The 25,104-nt window shown below is 36.3% G+C and overlaps 1 protein-coding gene across 1 annotated transcript in view; it reads right to left on the bottom strand.

Moving 5' to 3' along the window:
* Positions 1 to 25,104, bottom strand: part of LOC150090213 (uncharacterized) — a 184,786-nt gene that overhangs the window by 113,656 nt on the left and 46,026 nt on the right. Inside the window, exons 4-7 of the mRNA XM_090390206.1 lie at positions 19,890 to 19,971; positions 8,720 to 8,811; positions 6,101 to 6,174; positions 557 to 699 (exon numbers count right to left, since the gene is read on the bottom strand). Of these exons, the coding sequence (XP_090246332.1) occupies positions 557 to 699; positions 6,101 to 6,174; positions 8,720 to 8,811; positions 19,890 to 19,971 (391 nt within the window). The remainder of the gene's footprint in view (positions 1 to 556; positions 700 to 6,100; positions 6,175 to 8,719; positions 8,812 to 19,889; positions 19,972 to 25,104) is intronic.

The raw sequence follows: 25,104 nt of genomic DNA on the forward strand, positions 1-25,104 counted from the left end.
TTGAGCAGGCTCAATGCCGATGGGATTCTTCCTCTTGCTCAGATTACAAACCTGAGGGGGCTTAGATTCAAACTGAGGAAAGACAGTTGTAGAATAGAAGTGCGGAAGTTTGCCTTTAGCCAGCAGGTAGTTGATTGCTGGAACAAACTTCCATCTGTTGTTGTGGAAGTTGATAGCTTAAATAAATTCAAGGCAGAACTAGACAAATGTTTGGAATGAATGGATCAGTGAAATGGGAAGGGGTTTTTTTTTTTTTTTTTGTTGCTGATGCTGTATAACTTGCTTTCTTGCATCATGTGCCTCTACTAGTGCTAATGTAATAAAGAATTAGATTTCATCAGCATATGTTATAAAATTCTCATGCTGTTCAGCTGTAAAATGCATAGATATTTAAACTTTAGTCTCTTGTTTTATTATGACATTTGAAATATAGTATGGCTTCAAGAAGTGATCCAGTTCCAATTAAATTCCGACTAACATATTTTCAATCTAGAAAATAAAATTAAAAAACTAAAAGGAAATCAAACATATCATCTTCGTTTATAAGAATACTTACTGAAAATACTTAGAAAAATTTCAGTCACTGTCCATTTAACAGCATGTCTCAATCGACACCAAAAAGGCTTATCAGCAGTTTTAGCTTCCAAGGCACAAATAGAATTTAAAGAACTTTCTTCTACACCTTCCGTATTATGAAACCTATTTATAAAAAGCATTTATATCACAATATAATTTTGCATTTTCTAAATTTCTATAAGTTTAAACAGTAATTTATATAATTAAATTTTATTTTTAAGAGGATTTATAATCCTAATTCAGCATAAAAGCAAGTCACTGCAAAGAAAAAAATGAAAGAGCAACTTTTAATATTTTTTACATTTCCTTTGCATGTGGTACATCCTATTATAAGAGAAATTATACAAATTTGTAACTACAAATGACAAAGAATGAGAGCTGGACAAATTAAAAAAATGTTAACAAGACAAGAGTAAAGAGTGAATCAAGTAAAGCAACAACATGAAATCTGTATCAGTGTAATTAACCAGAATTAACAAAGTGAGGCACTTTAACCAAAAATAAATCACATTTATACCTCAGCAGACTGCAGGGATTTTCACATGCAGATGGAGGAGAGGAGTTAAATATTTTTTTTCATAAAATACTGATTTCATAAAAATTACATATTTTACACATAAATATGCTATAATTATCAAGTCATTTGAACCAATCGAAAACAGCAATACTACAAAATATTCACCGTGATATACATCAATGAACGGATCTAAAATTCAGTTTTCTGCAGTTAATTAATCCTCAAGCAAGTGTATTGAAATTTCATTTTGAATAGACATGCTTCTTAGTATTACTTTTATGAAGCATTAGCATCTTAAGGCCATATTGCTCCTGACTGTTATGTTATGTATGTCAGAGTGTGCACACATGGACTAATTTGCATGTTGTGCAGGCTGGAAAAATTCTATTCTCTCTCTCTGCCTGAGATTGACTATCTATAGACCTAACTGAAGAGGCATTCAAGAATTACAAGAATAGGAGTTGAACCCAGACCTCTCCAAGCGAGTAAAAAAAGTGGCAAAACCACTACTGTCACAGACAATGAGCAGACATGCAGTGCATTTCGCAAGCCATTAAGTTTTTTATTTTAACATTCTAATGGATATAAGTAAAAATAAATATGGATATAAGCATGAATATATTATACTGTAAACTCCTACTATAACACTCCTGCTTACAGCATTGTCTCACTATTCATACACTTTCCATGTATTTTTAACATGTATAGAACCCCTGTCTCGTCCCAATGGTATTCTCCACCTTTCGCGGTCGGGGGGCTTGCGTGTCCCGATGACCCGGACAGCTAAGTCGGCGGTAGCTTAGCTACTGGTAGGGCCTCCCAAGCTGGACAGGTCAAAGGGTAGGGGCCAGACTAAGAGAGATACCCTGGCCCTCCAGGTTGGGGGTTGCTGCAAGGGGCTAGCTCCTCGCTCAGTGTAAAAAATACACAAATGCTAAACGACCTATAAGTGAAAATGAAAATGGACTGCACTTTCGGGAACGACTCGGCAAACGGAAAAGGAGTATTGATTTTGGGATGCTGGAATATTCAAGGCCTTTCAAATAAAAGAAACTTTCTTTCGGATGAACTGCAAAAATTCAAGTTAGACAGCGTCGTGTTATCAGAAACAAAGAAAAAGGGATGTGGAGAGGAAATAATGGGAGAATACTACCATTTTTGGAGTGGAGTTGATAAGAGTTAAAGAGCAGGAGTTTCTATTGCTGTTAAAAATAAATTGAGACACAACATCAAAAACTGGCAATTTATTAATGAAAGAATGATCTCATTGGAACTGAAAATATACGGGAGAGAAATATGTATTTTGGGAATATATGCCCTGACTAATGACACCGCCGATACCTTGAAGGATGAATTTTGGGAGGATCTGAGAGAACTAATAGAAAAAATTCCTAAGAACAAAGAGATATTTCTAATGGGAGATTTCAATGCAAGAGTAGGAGCTGAACAAAATAGCAAAGTTATTGGAAGATTTGGAGAGAAAGAGAGGAATGACAACGGAGATAGACTATGCAATCTTTGTGAACAGTTCGACTGTTCACAAAGATTGCATAGTCTATCTCCGTTCACACATTTTTCCAACACAAGGATATGCATAAATATACTTGGTCACAGGAGACAAGACAAATTAGATCAGTTATAGATTACATTATTTCAAAACATTCAGGGACATATGTATTGAAAAATGTCAGAGTTTATAGAGGAGCTGAATGTGGATCTGACCATTTTCTTGTTAAAACAACACTGAGGTGGAACTGGATTAAGAAAATATGTGTGGACAACCAACAATGCAGGAAAGGAGAAATGCTACAAGTGGATCAATTTAACATTGACCTACTCCAGGACGACAGCATTAGAAACAATTTCACCCAAAGACTGGATGCTGCAATTAATATAGAGATAAAAGGTAATACTGAAGAAATCTATGAATATTTAAAAAATACTGTTAAAAAAATAGCTCATGAAATCCTAGGCAAAAAGAAGAGCCAAGGACCAAAAAAAAGACCTGAATTACAGAGAAAGTAACAGCTGCTGTAGAGGAAAAGAAACTTGCATATCAGAAATGGCTGGGTGATAGGAATGATGCATATAGGAACATTTATGTGGAAAAAAAGAAAATAGCCAATCGGTTGGTAGTAGAAGCGAAAAATCAAGAATGGGAAAGGAAATGCGCAACTATTAATAGCAAATTGGGCTTCAAGCAATCAGCGGAATCGTGGAAGGTCCTTAAAGACTTGAGAAAACAGAATAAACACAATGCTGGTTTGCAATTAATACTTTTGAAAGACTGGGCGGAGTACTATGAAGGACTTTTAAAAGAAGACTGGGAAGAGTTCAAGACGATGGAGGATTTTGGTGTAGAAGACTCGGGCTTAAAAGTTTCTGTTAGGAAGTGGAACTCCTGCTAAAGGAAGGAAGGAATAGCAAATCACCTGGGCCTGAAGGAGTTTACATGGAACTTCTGAAATATGGAGGAAGAGGAGTGGCTGTTCTGATACAAAAACTGTTAAATAGTATACTGAGAGGAGAAGAAATACTGAAAGAAATGATAACAGGATATATTACATCAATTTACAAGAAGGGCAATCGGAAAAGCTGTTCAAATTACAGAGGAATATGTGTCCTGAACCCACTGTTAAAGATCCTTGGAAAATGGATCGGGAACCATTTAGAAGCCTGAGGTATCAGAAGAACAAAGTGGTTTTTTCAGCTGGGAGGTCTTGTATAGATCATATCTCAACAGTATGACAGATCTTTGAAAAATGCCAATCAAAAGGGAAAAAAATCTTTATGATTTTCATTAACCTTGAAAAGGCATATGACAGTGTTCCAAGAAAACTCTTATGGGAAGCACTGAAAGAGGCAAATATTGATGGACAACTGATTAACATTATTAAGACAATTTACAGGAAAATAGATGCAGAATTAAAGTGGGATCAGCTTTGTCACCTGAATTTCAAACTTCAAAAGGCTTATTACAAGGTTGTTGCATGTCACCAACGCTTTTCAAAATTTATATCGACATCTGCCTAAGAACCTGGTCAAAAAAATGTAATAAAATGGGATTGCCGATTAATAAGAACACCTATATTCACAATTTACTTTTTACAGATGATCAGGTGGTGATAGCACAAGACTTAGAAGATGAAAAGTATGCATGTCGTCAATTGTTTGAGGAATTTAAACAATGGGGTCTAAAAATCAATTTTAGCAAGACTGAAATGTTGTCTTCAGGACCAGGACACATTCTAAATATTGCAGGTTTTAAAATCAAACAAGTCGATAAATTCAAATATTTGGGATCAATCTTACAAAGTTATGGATCATCCCAAGCAGAGATCAATAAGAGAATTACAGACGGCAGAAAGGCTATGGGCATGTTAAACTCTGTTCTGTGGAGCAAAAATATCCTAAATAAAACAAAGAAACTTATATTTCAAATGATTGTACAAATGATTGTATGGAGCGGAAACCTGGACATTGAATATTCGAGCGGAAAACAAATTGCTCTCCACAGAAATGGATTTTTGGAAACGCTCAGCAGGAACTTCTAGAAGAGACAGAAAACAGAATGAAGACATAAGGGAAAAAATGGAAGTGAAAAAGACTATTACTGACACCATCAAAGAAAAGCATCTAACATGGTATGGACATGTAAAACGGATGCAAGAAAACAGATATTCAAAGGCTATCTTGGAAGAAGGAGAAGAGGAAGACCTAGGAGGATATGGATGGATGGAGTACGGGAGTGCATGACAGCCCGAGGCTTAACTGACCAAGACACCTTGAACCGCACTTTATGGCGGGAAAAAATTCCTAACAAGAAATAACTTGTAGGCTGAGGAAACCCATTGTAAATGGAAACACTCCTCTTGAAGAAGAATAGAACCCCTGTGTAAAATGCTTTCCTGCTTATTCCGCATTTTTTTTAAGGTTCCAAGAAAGAATAAACCTAGATATAACCCTCCATCCTCTTGAATTTTGGTGATGGTAAATTAACAATAGAGACTAAATTTTAGGAATTCATGCAGTTTGTTTATTTCATAGAAATCACTTCCGGTGCAGGTGATAATTGTTTATCTCATTTAATTCAAACGAGTGGCAATGTTATAAATTCTGAGGCCACCACATAATCTTTAACAACTGTACTAAACCAGTCATTGGGGCACCCTTGAATACCCTGCCCATAGTGGTAGTGGACATGATAGTATAGTAGTTGCACCACTGACTCAAAGCTCTGAAGTTAGAAGGCCATTCTTTACAACTCAATGTCTAGCCATTTATCATTACATTTACAGGCATTAAGTTATTTATTATTATTTTTTTTTTAACATTTTTTGTCTGCTTCCTTCACTGGTACAGCAATCAATGTCTTTTAAGAGTGTGTCCAATATAGCATCAATAAATGTCATTAATTAGAGCATTACTATTATGATAATAATATATTTATCATGTTTATAATACTTAAGATGTACTTAGTTTAATTTAATAAAATCTTTCTAAAATTTAAAATTTTTCATTCTTTTTAACAGCATGCAAAGGAAAGGTTGAAAGTTCCAAAAAAGCAAAGCATAATATATTAAGTGGGCAGGGTTTCAACTTATGTATAAAGCACTCCTACATAAACACTACAAAAAAATATTGCTGAAAAATGAAAAATAGTCCCCAGAATGGGGTTCCTGCTCATAGTGCTCTTTGGGGAGTCCCCTTGAAACTGCAAAAGTATTATAATGAGAATGAATCAATACTATATTTATCAATGAGAATGAATGTGATATAATGTTACCGTATATTTAAAACTGCAACCCTATATAGTGTAACTTTGATATATCACACTTCTTTATAACATAGATTTGGATATATCACAGATATGATCATGTTCCCAAGGTGGATGTAAAAAAAAATAATATGCACGTTAAAGAACTACTAATCACATTGTAAATTGGCAAATGTAAAATAATAATAGCAATGATAACAAACAATAAATGTCTATGGAGATAATGTTACCTAATTCCCCATTCAGGATTGGCTTGCAACAAGATTATGGAATGATTAAAATCTTCATCAAACCTGGACAGATCCTGAAAAGCAAAAATAAACAATAATTCTATGTGCATAACAAACTTAGTCTTATCGAAAAATTACCAAATAAAATGTGTAATTTTTAGCCTAAGTAGAAAGTGAGTATTTGTTTTCAAACCCAAGCAAGCATTAGAAGAAAGAGAGCTCACTCTGGCTAGGACTAAAAGATCCAAGAGTAAATAGGACAGCATGGAGGAAAGTGTAAATGGAAGTTTCGTAGCCCTGAAGGACTGATCTGTACTATTAATGATCTGTAAATCCATTGGATATAATAAATTTAGATGATGGCATCTTGTTTGAATCCTGTCATAGGATGGAAAAATACATGAAGTACCCAACTACGGCTTTAGTTAGTTGATCTCAGTTAGAGGCACAAGGTTTTTTTTTTTTTATCCTCAACAGTTATTCCAGATTTATGTCCTACATAACATGCATATCAATAAACACATAAAATCTACACTAAATCAAGTACACTATTCCCTGTTCAGTGCACTTGATTAAGGGACAAAGAGGAGTTCTTGGATTCTGGTCAATCACTCTAGCATACATATAGTACAACTCCAACATACAGCGAATATGATCATGCTCTCAACAGTTGTGGAAAGGGAGTGTCAATAATCTGATCCAAAATGTAATCCAGCATCATTATTTGTTTCTAAGGAAAAATATTCTCATAAAAGGGTGTTGTTCATCTTACACTACAATTCCATGAATGCATTTAATTGCATTGCAATGATCACGTTTGCAACAGATACATAAAATAAATATGTCAAAAAAACTATATGTCAAAAAATAAAAATGTGGGTGACATGATTAGTAGTATTTCTGCATATAAATTTCAATTTTTGGAAATGGCTAAGGATCTCAAAGAAAAAAATTCGATCATTTTGCAAATATGCAAGGTCATTTGCAAAAATATCCTGTTTTTGAATTTAATAGTGAGAAATATGTTTCTGATATTGAGAAAGTTGTGGATGATTTTGAAACCAGATTCAGTGATTTTAAAACAATTGAAGACATTGTTCAATATACTGTATTTCTTATCCATTTAATGTCGACTTAGATACGAAACAAATTGCAGGAAGGAAAAAAAAAAAAAAACGCTGACATTTTTCACACTGAGAAAATATTATTTGAAAATGAAATTAAAACATTGCAAAACAATATCTTCCTAAAAGCCAGGTCATCAGAAAAAGACTTTTGGAAATATATTTGCCAAGAAAAATACTGTAAAAAATGCAGTGAACTTTTAAATTCCTGTTTTGGTTCCACATATCTATGTGAATCAGCCTTTTTGTATTTGAAACAAACAAAGGCCAAGAATAGCTCTACTCTTACAGACTTGCATACAGAAGATTCTTTACTGTTGGCCTTATCACAGTATATCCCCAATTTTGAAAGATTGACAGATGACATGAAGACACAACCTCACATAAATTAAAAATTTAAATACGTATGAATTTAAAGAATTCTGAATTGTATTTAATTTTAAAATTTATAAACAACATTTTTCAATATGTGTTGATTAACCTTTTTAACCATGTGCAATGAAATTCTTAAGATGGTAGACAGCAGCACATTTTGAAGAAAAAAAGTCGATCGCATCACAAATTAAGTTGGCCACCCCTGATATATATACAATAAATAACATAAAGCTGTTTATGATAATTTTTTCATCATACACCATTTTAATAATTCTAAAAATTGTGGAGAGCTAAAAAAAATTTGGCCAGCATGTACCTAACAGACATTTTATTTGGCCCGTTTATAAAGGTTGCTCACCCCTGGTATAAAGCAATGGTTAGGCAACATCTTGAATACTGCATACAGGTCCAGAAGCTTCATTTTATGATGCTTGTTGAAACAAGTGCAAAGAACAGCAACAAGATTAGTAAGGAAGAACAAAAGGGTGCTCTTACCAAGAAAGCTTCAATTCTGCAAACTGCAGGATCTAGAAAGTGGGGACCTGCAAGGAGATCTGACTAAGGTGTTTAAGACTTTGAAAGGATTGATAAGCTAAATGCTGATGTCACCCTTCTTTTCCTCAGAAAACACTTCCACTTAAATTTAATCAAACTATCCACTTCCACAACACCAGCTACAAAAGCAGATAGTCTGAATACATTTAAGGAGGAACTAAATAAATTATTAGATGGGTTGGATAGGTGATGTGGAATGTGTGTGTTTTTTTGGCTGACATTGTATAAGTTTGTTTTCTTGCATCATTTGCCACTACTAATACTAAATATATAAGCGAATTTGCTCTCTGCTTTTCAATTTAAAAAAAAAAAAATATATATATACATATATGCTTACTCTTAAAATGTGTGAGTTGTTTCTTACAGACCCTGTGATTTTCAGCAACTGATTTGTGATGTAACAAAGTTTGGAGATTAGTGCTGGTAGACTATCTTATTCTACCATCTCAATAAAAACAGGTATAATAAGCTTCAGTCTATATACAAATAAAGCATAGTTAGTCAACTTATAAATAAACAAACCAAATAAGTCTGCCTATTTTAAAAACAAACACCTCTGACTCACCCGGGCACCCATGTCTGTAATCAAAGCAATTTTGGCTTCATCTAATGACATAGTGCGATTTGGCCTTTTAATTGGTTCACATTCATGTTCACCTGGGATGTGGAGGGAGATAAAAAAAACAAACAAAAAAAAAAAAAAAAAAAAAAACATGAATATATATTATATCTAGATTCTAAATTTTTAGTTCACTATGTTAAGTTTCATACAAATATTTGGCATAGGTTATTAGCACAGTAAAATCTAAACAAACAAATTATTTGACATCTAGATAACCTCATAGCTCAAGTAAATTTAACCCCAGGGGCTCACATCTGGTGAGTATGGGCTTGGCACACCCAGGATCCTCAGCTGGATATCATCATTCTTCTCTTTTTTGGTGATTCCCTTCTACTTCTGACTCTTGTTCTTTCTCCCTTGCAGGGTAATTCAGAAATTATTTTATTTTATTTTATTTTTTGGCTGGTGCAGCATAAGCCTCAGGCTTCCTTGCACCATATAGCTAATAATAATAACTAGCATATTTACATTCTAGAGCATGGGTCAGTAGTTTTCTTTGCATTCCATATTGAAAAACAATGCAACTTATAATCCAGATCCCTTTTTGACATAAAATTTAGAAAACATCCAGTAAATATTATCATAACATTTTTATTTCCTTTTATTATATAATACTTACTTATTGCATATTACAGAACACAAAGAAAGGCACATTTGGTATAACAAATGACGGATTTTTTTTATAGGTCACATAAAATTTAGGGAATTTACAAAAATATAAAACTAAATAATTACTGCTTGGTGACACCAGCTTTATAAAAAGCTTTCCATTGTGATTTGTTCATTCCAGTTGGCTTGTAAGAATTGAATATTGTAGTTATTTACATTTTATTTCCCAGAGGTTAATCCATCCAAGGAAAATGGTAACAAAAGGTCAACAAATGCTGGACAAAAAAAAGAAAAACAATTTTGTTGACTCAATCAAAAACCTGAAAATAAGGTGTTTAGAAGGATGTGAAAATAACAGAAACAAATATAATATTGGTTGAACAATGTACAGTATTAAAACAAAAAGGATAAGCTTTTATTATTCGTTTTGCAAGCAGAGATGAAAAGAGGGTTTGAGAAATGGTACACATGGCATAAAATGAAAAAGTTAAAGTATGAATGGTTTAGAATTAAAATATTTTAAGGAAATCCATTTCAGAGAAAATGCTCACTAAAAAAATCAAAGGATTTCTATACACAAATGGAATTAACTAACCTTGTGTTTTTTCAGATAGCTAGCTAGCATGTTTTAAACTTAAAGTGGATGTCTCTGGAAAAAACCTGCAGATTATGCAGCTGCTGAGAGTTATTGTAACTTTTGTAAAAAAAAATGCTATCTAAATATGAAAATATGAATTAACTACAGATCAAATTCCCAACGTTGATGAAAAATCTGGTCTTTTTTGGCATCATTTGCCAACATGACTCTTAACTCTGGTTTTCAACCGGGGTGCCTTAACAACATTCAAGGGGTGCCATGTAATTTGGGTTTAAGTTACTTAAACTTATTATTTTTTAATTTATATGTTTATTTCATTATAAAAAGGTGCACAGTATCTTTTTAATTTTGTAGTGATTTATAATTGATGTTTACTTAGTTACCTTACCTTTACCTTTAGTACCTCTATATAAAGAATAAAATTATATACTGTATATATATATATATATATATAATTTGTATTATGAAATGTAATTTTTATAATTATATTATTGTAATAAATATCATATAACATATATATATATTTTTTAATATTAATTTAGGAGGAATAGTAATATAAGTCTGTGTTGAAAATTCTTTAGTGTTTTTGACTGCATTGGAATATGTTTTGGCAGGCATCACATTTAATATCTGTTTACGTGCCTCTTGGTATGATACATTTTTCTCTACCTTGTACTTCATTATTTTCTTTCCCATTTTCCATGATTCGAAAGTTCTAGAATATGCGGGGTGAGTACCCTAGCAATTGGGACACTTTGGCATTGCTGCTGTACATTCAGTTTGGGAGTGGTCTGATGAGCCACACAGGGGACAGATTGTCTTACCTTAACATGCTGTTTGAGAATGACCATACTTCTGGCATTTAAAGCATCTAAGTGGATTTGGTATATATGGTCGGATCTTACAGGAAAGGTAGCCAGCTTTTACTGATTCTGGGAGATTCGGACTGCTGAAAGTAAGGATAACATTTCTTGTGGGTGTAAGGACACCATCTTGTTTGGTCATAATTCTCTTAGCACCGACAACACGTTGTGCCTTAAGTTCTTCAGCAATTTCTTCCTCAGAAACATTAAGGCGGTCCTGTTCCAAAATGACTCCCTTTGAGGTGTTTAAAGTTCTGTGCGGGGTTACTGAAATGGGAAGGCCTTCGAAGGTCGTTTGCTTCAGGAGTTGTCTAGAATGACTGGGATTGGAAGTCTCTATAAGATCTCCTGAGCGAAGGCGTTTGAAAATTTTGGGAGTACCTGCTACAGCCTCTATGCTTTTCTGCACAAGAAATGGCAACAAGCTACTAAGAGGTTTCGTTGATAAAGAGTGTAAAATCAAAAAAGCAGGTAGGTCATGTGAAGAATCATCTTTTTTGATTCTTTTTGCTTGAGATGACTCAAGTTCATGCGAGCACGTAGGCTCTACAGTCGGTGATATTAATGGATCCATAATTGCTCCTTTTCACCCTGAGTATTGAATTATACTCAGGTTACCAGCCCCACCACATGGAGGCAGGAGCGGTGCCACCAGTGACCAAGTGATAAGAGATTAGTGGTTAGTGTGTTAGAGAAATTGGTTATATATATATATATATATATATATATATATATATATATATATATATATATAAAAGAAAGGTGTCTTTCCTTCCTTGATACGAAGCGTACTTCTTTATTTAGAAAAAGCCAAAATTAAATAACTTTATAAAGAAAGGGTTTTAACTATCTCTACAATCTGTCGCTTAGAGAAAAGATGCTTTCAAATCACTTTGGAAATACTGCTATGATCACTCGCTTGGCACTCGGGGGCCAGCTGAGTGGCACCCTGCTTTTTCATCATAAGATATAATGTAGCTGTATATGTTTTGGATGAACTTGACAAAAGAAACAACAGACCTGCAAGCAGGATGACATCAGGAAGATGCTGCAGAGAACTTCTGTAGCTTTCCATGGAATATTAGCTATCCTTTCTACATCTATACATGGTAGTAATAATGATCAAGAAAATAAGTAAATGTTTGATCTGAATTGATGTTAATGACGTACAATAATTATTATTATTTATAAATTTTAAAAAATTTAATTTTACTTGTTATGATTGTCCTATACATACTTTTAGTTGGCAACAACTTGTTTTACTTCAGTATATGCTCAAAAATTAAATTTTACCCTTGTTATTCATTTGTTTGTCCATGGTTGATGGGATGCACAGATAAACAGAAAATGCTATAACGCCCTAATCCTCATGTGTGATAACAAAGCTTTTACTATAATCGTATTTACATACTTGCTAAACTCTTAGAAATCAAAAGACTTTTAATAGTCATCTGGCTTTAGCTGGAATGCCCTGGAACTGCATTTTGTTCATAACAAAGCTTTTACTATAATCGTATTTACATAGTTGCTAAACTCTTAGAAATCAAAAGACTTTTAATAGTCATCTGGCTTTAGCTGGAATGCCCTGGAACTGCATTTTGGCACAGTCTTAATGGCAATCCCACATTTTTCTTCCAAATTAATGGAAATAATTACTGCATACCATATGCTGCAGTGGATACATTATGCAAGTTGCCAAGAAATGCAATTAACTGATTTAAAGTTCTTTGCTTCTTTAATTTATTTTTATTATTTTACTTTTTTTTTTTTTTTTTTTATGTTCAATTACATAGGATGAATGCAATGTACAAAATTAGCAGGACTTGGCAATTGCTGGGTTTTGGGCAATAAATCTACCCAAGCATGAATTGTCAAAATAAATGGCATAATTCAAGCAGAGATAAATGGCAAATGCATTGATAGCTTACTGTCTGCCAATTTCTCTTTGTGATTTACTTTTTTTTGTTCTATAAACTTTATTATTTTATTCTTAGTTACTCTTTTACCCCTTGGATTGTCAGTAAACATGTGGAAATGAGAAATTCAAACACAATGAGGTTATCGAAGTAATTACCTACACAGTTGTTTCACTAATTTCTATTTAAAAAAATAAAATAAAAGGAGAAAAAATAAACAGATCAAATGCTACAAGGGATATTTTCACCAATAATCCAAGAGGATCTGCATAGAGGAATAAAAGCAGAGTATTTCAGATTGTTTCTTTATTTTTTCTGTCTCCTGGGTTGCTAGATTTTGTATGTTGCAACTATCCTATGTAATTGAGCATAAAATAACATAACAAAAAAATAAATAAAGATAATAAAAATTGACACAGATCAACTTTTCCAGCTGCAGGAAAGTGTTTCACGACCATTGGAGCATCAATTCCCCTGAAATTAATACAAAAAAATAGACATCCTAGAGAATAAAATACATTAGAATAGGTTTTATTGAAAATGTGGAGTCTGGGTCATAATTCACTGGATTATGATTCAGGTGTAGTGATCCAGCAAAGCTGTGCCATGAAACAAGTCAGTTTTCAGTGTTTTCCATTTTTCTGAACAGTATATATAACATGCAAATATCAGTGGGATGAATCAACTATCAAAAATGAAGTTCTCAGATATCTTTAATACAGTATATACATGCTATTTTACTTAAAAATATTAAACTCCCATATGGTACATTATTTAAAAGGCAAAAGTAACAAAAATGGCTATAATAAAACACCTGAGAAAAGTTTGCTTTGATTATTAATTTAGCCATCAAGCAAACTGTTCTGTAGGTGTTTCACATTCAGCACAACAAATACAACATCTGTTGTGCTCACGATAGGAGGGAGTATATGGTGAGAGCCTTGTTGATCAATTCAGCCTGGAGAGATTGTGCAAGGCTCAAGGGATAGAACTTTTCTCAGCCTAGTCTGTGCTTGTTAACAGGAGAGACTGCTTCTACAGGGATGGGATACACTTAAACAGAAAGAGTGCAAGAATATTTGCTGATGCTATCAAGGCAGTGTTAGGTGGGTCAGAAAACTGCTAGCTTGGGGGGGCTACACGGACTAATAGATTAACAGTGACAGTAGCCACTAGCAGAGGTGACAGTGATTTCTTTTTTTTTTTTTGTTAGTTGTTGGCGCATCGGCTTCTGTAGCCATACTGCACCTCCCAAGGTTCTTGCATTTTCTACTCTGATCCAAGAACAAGGCGGGATTCGAACCTGCGACCTTTGGGTTGCCAGGCAGGCACTTTACCCACGGCTAGTCCAGTCAGCATAACAGTGATTCTTGCACTGCTTCTATTGGAGTGAGCAGCAGCCTGGAAAACAAGTTGCAGAGACGGCTGGGAGTCATTGGTCAGACCAAGCAAATACATGGGCTGTGTTAGGGTAGAAAAGAATAGGAACAGGTGCACATATACTTGCATGTACACAAATGCTAGGAGTTTGGTAAATAAATTTGATGAATTTGAATTACTCTTTTCAAAACATCAAAGGCAGATATTGTTGGGATATCAGAGACGTGGTGTCACACATATATAAGGAATGCAGAACTGGAATTTGGGGAGTACAATGTGTAACAGGAAGGATAGAAAGGATAGGAAGGGAGGAGGGGTTATACTATTAGTTAAGAAACACATAAAATCCAAGGAAGCGAAGCCAGTCAACATGGCTGGACAGTGCAGTGTTGAGTCAGTTTGGTGTGACATAAGCACTGGGAAAGCAAAATTCAGAGTAGGAGTGTGTTATAGGCCTAATGACTCTGATGAGTATAATAAACAACTATACAGAGAAATAGAGTGGGCCAGTAAATCAGAGCATCTTATAATGAGGGATTTTAATTTTCCACATATTGACTGGAATTTGTGGGTTGGTCACTCGCACACTAGCAAAGACTTTTGTGGATTTATTGGAGGATTGTTTTCTACAGCAGCAGCATGTTCGGGTGGCAACTAGAGAGAGAGAGAGTAATACTCTTGATCTGATTATCAGTAGTGATTCTTCATGCATTAATAATCTGCAGATAAAGGTACCACTAGGTGGCAGTTTGTTGTTTCATTTTTTTGTTTGTTAGTTGTTGGCGCATCGGCTTCTGTGGCCATAATGCACCTCCCAAGGTTTTTGCATTTTCTACTCTGATCCAAGCCCAAGGCGAGATTCGAACCTGCAACCTTTGGGTTGGCAGGCAGGCACTTTACCCACCAGGCTAGCCCGGTCGGCACTAGGTGGCAGTGATCACAGTGTCCTGAATTGGAATTTACTCAAAACCCTTGCCTTTACTCCATCAGGAGTAAAGGGAAGGGTTTTTGTTTCGTAAAGGTGACTACGGTGGTCTGAGACAATATTTAAATTCTATACGGTGGGACCAACTGATGATGTTACCAACAACAAATTCAAAATGGAAACCATTCAAAGAATTAATCTTGGAAGCTACTAGGCTTTTCATACCAACTAAGAAATATCGATCAAAGTTTGGGCCTAAATGGATGTCAGATGAACTAATGAGACATGTGGAAGAGAAGAAAAATGCATGGGATACATATAAATTAATAGGTGACAAGGAAGCCTATGATAGACTTAAGCAGGTCTGTAAATAAGTCACAAGGGAGGTTAGGCAGGCAAAGGTAGATTATGAGAAATCTTTGGCAAAGGATGCAAAGAAAAATAGCAAAGTGTTCTTTACTTATGTAAATTCTAGAAGGAAGGGGACAAATCAGATTAGTCCACTTGATATCAATGGTTCAACATTTGATGATCCTGCTCAGGTAGCTAATGAACTAAATGAGTATTTTACATCTACATTCACACATGAGGAGTTATTAAAGGAGGAAAATGCTGGTAGTTTATCAAACTGTAACAGGGTGCTTAATGATTTTGTAATAACAGAGCAAAGTGGAGGAGATACTGTTGAAGTTAAACATAAGAAAGGCACCTAGGGTGGATGGGAGCTATCCAGTTATATTAAAGGAGGCAGCAAAGGAAGTGAGCAAACCCTTAGTTCTCATAATTACTCCGATAATTATGAGAGCTTCCTTGGACTCAGGAGAGGTATCTATGGACTGGAGATGTGCAAATGTCACCCCAATTTACAAAGGAGGATCAAAGGATGACACAAGTAATTACAGACCTGTTGGTTTAACTTCTGTTGCTGGGAAATTAATGGAGGCACTGGTTAAAGAAACACTGCAGGATCATCTAGACAACACTTCAGTTATAGCTCAGACAAAGCATGGGTTTTTTAGACTGGATACTATGATGTGGTCACAAAGGAACTGGATGCAAAAAATAATTTTGATATTTGGATCTTAGAAAGGATTTTGATACTGTTGAATATGGAAGACTGCTGCACAAATTGAAGAAGTGTGGCCATTAGAGACAAATTGCTGCTATGGATAAAGGGATGGTTGAGTGGGAGAAGACAGTGAGTGGTAACCAATGGACACTGCTCTTCATGGACTAATGTTATTAGTGGAGTCCCTCAGGGTTCAGTATTGGTTGTTGTTGTTATTTGGTTTTTAGGAGCATTAGCAACTAAGGCCATATTGCTCCGGTAATATGCGGTGGTCATTCCCTGACCTTTCCGCATCCTCCGTATTTGGTGGTGACGGGCTCGAACCCCGGTCTAAATCAAGAAGCGTGTGCTACACACTGCTGCTCCTTCCCACCTGGCTCAGTATTGAGTCCATTATTGTTTTCTGTATTTATTAATGATACTGATGATGGTATATCAGGCTTAATGTCCACGTTTGCAGACGATACGAAGGTCAGCAGGGATGTTACTGACAGTACACTGCTGCAACAGGATCTAGAAAGCTGAGCAGATGGACTGAGAGGGGGCAACTGAAGTTTAACATTGACAAGTGTACTGCATATGGGAAGCAGTAACCACAGAGTAAGGTATCAACTGTGTGGTACTACACTGACATTCATTTAGTGAGAGAGGGGGGGAGATTGAAGACTGGGGAGGAAACAGATAGAAGAATAGGGACGGATAGAGTAGGCATCCCCAAAGAGGTCAGTGGAGACGAGCCCCACCAGGCGAAATATGGGGGGGTAGGCAGGGAGGAGAGGAGACAGAGATCCGTCTCCTCCATTCCCTGCCTGGGGATGGGGTTTTAAAGGGAACCAGGTTAGAGTACCCAGTTCGGATCGCCAATGGCGTGTTGGCAGCAAAGCCACAGAATGTCTTCGTCCGTGTCATGTCCAAGGAGTGTCGAATCCGGTATGAAGGTCCAGCTGCCCATCCCGCTCTGGGGGTGGGATATGTTAGCTGGCAGTAGGGAACCAACCATATGGGGGGGGAGACACACATTTACTTCATTCGTAATGTGCATTCTCACTCTACTTACATTCTTTTTTTTTTTATTTATTTTTTTTTTATTACTTTTTTTTTATTTATTTATTTATTTATTTATTTATTTATTTTATACTTTTTTCTTATTTTATAATTTTTATATATATATATATTTTTTTTTTTTTTTTTTTTATTTATTTATTATTTTATTTTTTATTTCACTCAACTCATTCATCTTTTTCTCACACACCAGGAGGGGATGCAATGATGGGTAGCATAAATTTAAATACTAATTAAAACCAGGGTTAGTGTGTACTTAACTTAGCATTTGTGGTTTGTGTTCTTTTCTCTCACGCTTGCACTTTTATTCATTCTTCTAGCTCTCATCTCATTTATTCGACTCTTTCTTTCTGCACTGCACTCTCTGGGCACCGCAACTTACTGTTATTCTTCAATTGTGGTGCAGGCCTAGCTGCAAGGTTTTTTTTTTTTTTTTTTTTTTGCAGGCCAGGGGAGAATGCAGTGATAGTGTTTATGTGGTTTGTAAATGTTTGTTGGTACAGTATATATAAAGTAATATAAGTTATTTTTAACTTTGTATTCTTTCGGCCAATTACATTTGCTCTTCTGCTCATTCCCATTCACTTTCTCTGCATGCATTCCCATCCCCCTCCCCTACATTGGTTTGGGGCCCCAGGTTCCTACACGTGGCATGGTAGTCATGGGGAGTTTTGTTATGTCAGGTTTCTGTCAGGGTGCAGAATACTGCTATCCTAACAGTTTTTAAGTCATCATCTGGGCGTGGTGGGAAACTTGGGCAATTTTACTATTGATTATTGTTTAACTGCTGGGGGGCTGACTTGCCATTCTTTGCATTGCTCTGCGCATTTCGAAAACTTTCTGTGTGAAAGATGTAAAAGCTTTATAATTTTGCTCTTCTATGATGAAGAGATGTTCTTCTCCCCTGGGAAGGGGACCAATCTGTGCTATTAGCTCTGTTCTGGGGATGTCATATATTATACATTCATAGAGAATGTGTGCCCAGTCTTCACTTTCGCTACAGGTGCAGTTTGGGTCATCGGTCAGGCCTAAGGAGGTTAGTTTCGCCTTTAGGGAGCCGTGCCCTGTCAATATAAATGTTGTAAAATGGTACTACACTGACAGTGGTAGAGAATGAAAAGGACCTGGGAGTAATTGTGGAAGCAGATATGAAGTTTTCTGAGCAGTGCAGATGGTCTGTAAGAGTAGCTCATGATGTCTTGTCAATGATATACAAGAATTTTTCTAGCAGGGATAAGGAGGTGATTATCCCCTTGTATAAGGCAATGGTCAGGCCACACCTTGAGTATGTTCCCTGACCTTTTCGCATACTCCGTATTTGGTGGTCACGGGCTCGAACCCCGTGTCTAATCAAGAAGCATGTGCTACGCACTGCTGCTCCTGCCCACTTGGCTATGGAGAATCTGTGAAGTGATCTGATTGAGGTGTATAAAGCCTTGAATGGTTTGAGCATGCTCAATGCTGATGGGATTCTTTCTCTTGCTTAGAATAATCACCTGAGAGGGCATAAATTCAAATTGAGGAAAAGACAATTATAGGATAGATGTGCGGAAGTTTGCCTTTAGCCAGCGGGTGGTTGATTGCTGGACCAAACGTCCATCCGTCATTGTAGAAGTTGATAGCCTAAATAGATTCACGGCAGAACTAGACAAACATTTGGAACAAGTGGATGGGTGAAATGAGAAGGTTTTTTTTGGCTGATGCTATAAAAGCTTGCTTTCTTGCATCATGTGCCTTTACTAATGCTAGCATAGCTCAGAGATGATACCCTCCAGCCAATTTGGAAAGCAGAGGTTTAACTAATATGAAGATTAATAAAAACTTAAAGATTATGAAAAATTAATATCAATAACTATTTATTTCCAAATAAAATAAATTAATTAATTAAAGTTGAACAAGGTGATTATGTGCTAATCCCATTTAAGGAAAGAAATAAACGAAATAGAAATAAACTTAATGCAGTGTGAACTTAGTCTAGTAGGCAGCAAACTTTCTATTGTAGATTTTGGAAGATTGTAACATGTTTATTTACAGCAGTCGGAAAAGTCTGCTTGCTAGCTGCAAAACAGAAATAACAGATTGCAAGCTACCATTTGAGTTATATATAAGTTAAATATTATTTAACATAAATATAATGACATTTTCGATAACCAAATCACCCAGTAGTAATGCTCAAAGAACAAGTTATGCACTGAATTGAAATGTTAGTTTTTTTTGTGTGGGAGGGGGGGGACTTAATGACCAGTATTTAGAAAAATGGATTTGGGACTGTATTTGTTGTACCTATATTGGCTATTCCAAAAGGCATCTGACATTAGATTTTAAGTGTATATCACTAAATCCAATAGGTTTATGACTGAAAAAAATAAAATAACATTTGCATATTTGAAGAATATGCACAAACTGGATTACAAATCACAATAAAACTAAACTTACCGGAAAACCTTTGGCTAAATCAGAAGAGTTAGCAGGTATATATTTGTCAATAGTTATTTATGTAATTTAATGCTTTAACTAAAGTTAATTATACAGCCAAAACAAATTTTATGATCCCAATATATTTATTACAAATAATCTCACTTTCTTTTCTTCAACAGAACAATCAAGAATCAATTTCAAAGTATTGTCTTCAAATTATAAATTCAATAAACCAAACATTCTTAGAAAAAATATAACTCAAAAATCACATACCAGCCACATGTGCTAGAAAGCTATGAAGTTTTCCTGCTATACTTAAGGCTCGGCTTAGCGATCCATTTGGTATGCAAGGATACTAAAGTATAAATTTAAAGCACATCTAGTTATATTAAATTACAAAAACATAATTAAGTAAATAAAGAAGAAATTAAACACATATTATACAGCAAATAATAAAATGACTTTTTTTTCTCTTTAAATCTAATATAGAGGTTGAAGGGCATTTTCACACAAATGCAGGCACAAACACCAATCTGAATGTATTAAATATAGAGAGGGGAAAAAAAAAAAAAAAAAAAAGTAAACTGCAGCCATTATCAACCCACTGCAGGATGGAAGCCTCCTCAACAATTCATGTTGAGGAAAATGGACCATAAGTCAGCGGGTGGTTGATTACTGGAACAAACTTCCATCTGTCATTGTAGAAGTTGATAGCTTAAATAGATTCAAGGCAGAACTTGACAAACATTTGGAGCGAGTGGATGGGTGAAATAAGGGCTTTTTTTTTTTTTTTTTTGGCTGATGCTATATAAGCTTACTTTCTTGCATCATGTGCCTTTTCTAATGCTAATCTGCCACGCTGGTCCACTGCGGGTTGGCAGATCGACCGTATTTAGCAGTCAGGGGCTTGAACCCCAGTCTACTCAAGGAGCGTGTGATGCTGCATTTGGATAAACAACAATTTTAAAAACTGAAGTTTTTTTGGAATAAATCCAATGTGCTGATGACCATTTCTTTGCTTTTGTTCAACTTAACATTCATGGCATGAAATTGTGCATATTCACATGACTGCAAAACTAAAATAAAAGCAGATTTCAAAAACTACCAACTGTCAAACTCCTCTGCTGCTCTACTTGGGGATCGTGCAAGGAACCTGACTATTACAGCAAATGTCAAACATGAAGAGTGTTATGCATACACTGGTAAGTTGCATCACCCATTCCATCGATGCATTCATAAGACAGAGTGACCTACTGCGAAATAACACTAATTCTCATTTTTTGTTGCAAAATGCAAATGTAGTTAAAAAAAAAAAAAGTCCCATTAGAATTGATACAAAGGGTACTAGGAAAGTTTTGCAATACAGCTTTGTTTATTTAATTTTTTCAAAGTAATTTCCTCTACATTCAATACACCTCTCCATCCTCCGAAACCAATCTTTAAACCAGTTCTGCCAAGTTTCACTAGGGAGTAAAGCACACTCGTTGTCCCAAGCCCGTAGAAGGTCCTCATCACTGGAAAACCGCCTCCCTTTTAGCTTCATTTTCACATGCGGGAACAGTGCAAAGTCGCAGGGAGCAAGGTCTGGACTGTAGGGAGGGTGCTCAAGAAGTTTCAGTCCTGTCGTGGTCAAATATTCGGTGCAGGCTTTGGCGCGGTGAGCTGCAGCATTATCGTGATGGAGGTACCAGGTGTCCATTCTTGACTTTGGCCACAGGTTCTTCATAGATCCAATGACTTTAGGCAGGCATTGTTCAGTATACCACTTAGCTGTGACTGTCTTCTGAGTGTCCAAAACGACACGTTCCACAATTCCACTCGATTTGAAAAATACAGCTATCATTTTCTTCTTTACAGATCGGGATTTTCTGACAATTACGGGTGTGTCGTCATCATCAAAGACCCAAACTTTGTTTTGAGCATTGGTCGGCAGATCATAATAGTACAGCCAAGTCTCGTCACCTGTCACAATGTTGTTCACATACCGAGATTGTCCCTTATCAAACTTTTTTAACATCTCCCGGCACCAAGTCACACGTCGTGTCATCTGCTCTTCAGTCAGTTGATGCGGCACCCAGAGAGAACAAAGTTTCTTCACGTGCAAATGATCTTGCAGAATCGAACGAATTGCTGGTGCATTTAGGCCCAAAGTATCCTCTATCTGTTGGTAGGTCACTCGCCTGTTTTCGTCAAGCATTTTCCTCACAGCAGTAACGTTTTCCTCCATAACTGACATTCATGGCCTTCCCGGCCTCTCAGAATCCTCCAGAGTGAAATTTCCCCTTTGGAATTCTCTATACCACCTGAATATCGGTGTACGATGTGGACAATCATCATCTAGTGCAAGAGTCATTTCTTCTAAGCACTGGTTTATGGTTAAACCACGCACGAAATTATACCGCAAAACTGTCCTTATCTCATTTCGTGACCACGATGCCATCGCAAGCACTTTACGCTCTCACTACTAATGAATAACTGAGCCCATCGACTTGGCGTGGCGGCTACTATGCACGTATGAACATGTCTCAACATGCAGCAACAAGCAGCTTCCTGTGATTCATTGTTGCGTCATATTGCAAAACTTTCCTAGTACCCTTTGTATATTTCTTAAAAATGCATCCACCAGAATGTGGGTGCACCAGAAATGCACCCATGAGAATGATCAGGAAATACACATGCAGCACAAAGGTGCTAATTTTTTTAATAACAACAACTATTTAAAAGAAATAACATACCCATATTTTATGCAAGTGATTGGAAAGTTGCTATCTACTTTTAAACTGCTGCTCTGGAGAATATTTATAAATATTACATTCATCAGAGCATTTTGTACAAGTTAACATCCTGAACTACAGTTCTGTTTTACATAAAGTAATGGCTGGGCAACTGAGTATCAGACAGACCAAAGACTGTAGCCATATATGAAGTATAGTCTATAGTGTTACAGCTCAAGCAGCACCGGGGTTCCCACAACTCCACATTTATTGCCAAAATCTCCTTTTGAAATGCAATACAAACACAGTAAAGGCCAGATGAGTGTGCACAACTGTGTGGTTTAAGTAGTGTAGTGTTGGTACAGTGTTCATCAGACCTCTTAGTCACTGGGCCTCCTTGCAACCAGGATCTCAATGTTGCTGTACCATGTACCATGGGGAAGTGGACCAAGTCAGTAGGTGTCACATAAGTCTCTAGTGGAATGAACACTGGCTTGCAATAGGTTTACCAGGGAGAGCTCATAAGAAAAAAAAAAAAAAGTTTTTATAGAAAATGAGTACAAGGATGACAGGTTGAGCTTGGGACAAAAGGTGAAGAGGAAGAAGGTGGATGTTAGGAAGGCTTTGCACCAAGAAATGGAATAAGAACAGCAAAAGGTATTTAGGGTGGTATGGCCCAAAAGGTCATAAATGGGGGGAGAGAAGTTTGGGATTTAAGGAGGGATGAAAGTTACAGGGCTAGGGTGTCCTATGTGGGGATTTGGATCGCCTTCATGACAGTATGTGAAACTTTGATATCTCTCACTGGCCAGACCAGCGTCAACATCTCATGGCATGCCACCTGAAAAAGGGAAACAGCATGGCATCAGGAATGGCAGTACGGGCTTCCCAGTGGGACTGCCCTGAACTGCAGTCTTGAGTTTGGGGGGCCCTGCTTCCCACAAACACACTCATCTATTACACAGCTATTTCACCGCACACAGACAGCACACTTTTTTTCTTTTTTTTTATGCACAAACACATGTAAAAAAAAAAGGGTAAACTGCCGCCATTATTAACCCACTGCAGGATGGAAGCCCCTCAACAATTCATGCTGAGGGAAATGGACCATAATCTGTCACGCTGGTCCAGTGCGGGTTGGCAGATCGACTGTATTTAGTAGTCAGGGGCTTGAACCCCAGTCTACTCAAAGAGTGTGTGTTATTTCACTTCCACTCCTGACCACTTGGCTACAGAGACAAACACATGTAAGACAGGGTCAACACATGTCTTTTATAGATCCTTTTGCCCAACATTCACCCTAACACACATATAGACCACAGCACCCTAGGTACCAAATGTTTTTTTTTTTTTTTCTTCTTGAGACAGCCCAAAAATGCAATCGGGTGGTCATTGCATAGTTTACACACACAGTCGAATCAGTCATACTACAGATACACATCTTAGCTTCCAGTGAAATACTATGTTACTTTTTTTTTTTTTTTTTGGACATATATTCAAGGGTGCATATACATTCTTCGACATTCAGAGGTAATTTCTTGCTCTCAATCTTCCACTTCCTGAATTTGAATATGGGGAGTACAATGTACACAGGAAAGACAGACAGGACAGATGAGGTGGAGAGGTTATGCTCTTAGTTAAGAAGAATATTAAATCTAAGGCAGAGCACCAGTTGACTTGGGTGATGAGTGCAATATTGAGTCAGTGTGGTATGATATAAGCACTAATAAAATAAAATTGAGAGTAGGAGCATGTTATATGCCTAATGACTGTGACAGTATACCAAACAGCTATACGAGGAAATAGAGTGGGCCAACAAATCAGAATGTCTCATAATAGGGGATTTTTACTTTCCAGATGTTGACTGGAATTTGCGGGTGGTCACTCACATACTAGCAAAAGACATCTGTTGATTCCTTGGATGACTGTTTTCTACAGCAGCATGTTAGAGAGGCAACAAAAGGTAGCAATACTCTTGATCTGGTTATCAGCAGTGATTCCTAATGCATTAAGAATCTGCAGGTAAAAGACCCACTGGGTGGCACCAATCACAGTGTACTAATGTGGAATTTAATTAAAGACATAACTACTGTCAAAGGTAAAGGAAAGGCTTTTCCTTTCATAAGGGTGACTACAGAGGTCTCAAAAAGTTTTTAAATTGTGTGCAGTGGGACCAACCAATGATGTTACCAACAGCAAATTCTAAATGGGAAGTAATCAAAGCTACTAGGCTTTTCATACCAACAAAGAAATACTGTTCAAGGCTAAGACCTAAATGGTTATCAGATGAACTATTGAGACATGTGGCAGAGAAGAAAAGTGCATGGGATGCATATAAATTATCAGGTGATACAGAAGCCTATGGTAGATATATATTAGTCTATAATTAAGTTACAAAGGAGGTTAGACAAGCTAAGGCAGATTATGAGAAGTTTCCGGCAAAGAAAAACAAAAAAGACTCTGTGCTTATATTAACAGTAGAAGAAAGAGAGGACGAATCACATTGGGCCACAGTGTTTACAGGTTAACTGATGATGACCCTCCTCAGGTTGCAGACAAATTGAATAGTATTTTGCATCTGCATTCACACATGAGGAATTCTTTAGGGTGATAGATGCCAGAAGTTTATCAAACTCTAATGAGGAGCTAAATGACTCTGTGATAACTGGAAGGAAAGTGGAAGAAAAATTGTTGAGAATAGACATAAAAAAAGTCACCTGGAGTGGATGGAATCTATCCAATTATATTAAGGGAGGTAAGCAAACCCTTAGCCA

The sequence above is a fragment of the Mastigoproctus giganteus genome, chromosome 2, assembly GCF_048544385.1.
Source record: "Mastigoproctus giganteus isolate SK-2022 chromosome 2, ASM4854438v1, whole genome shotgun sequence".
Taxonomy (NCBI): Eukaryota; Metazoa; Arthropoda; class Arachnida; order Uropygi; family Thelyphonidae; genus Mastigoproctus; species Mastigoproctus giganteus.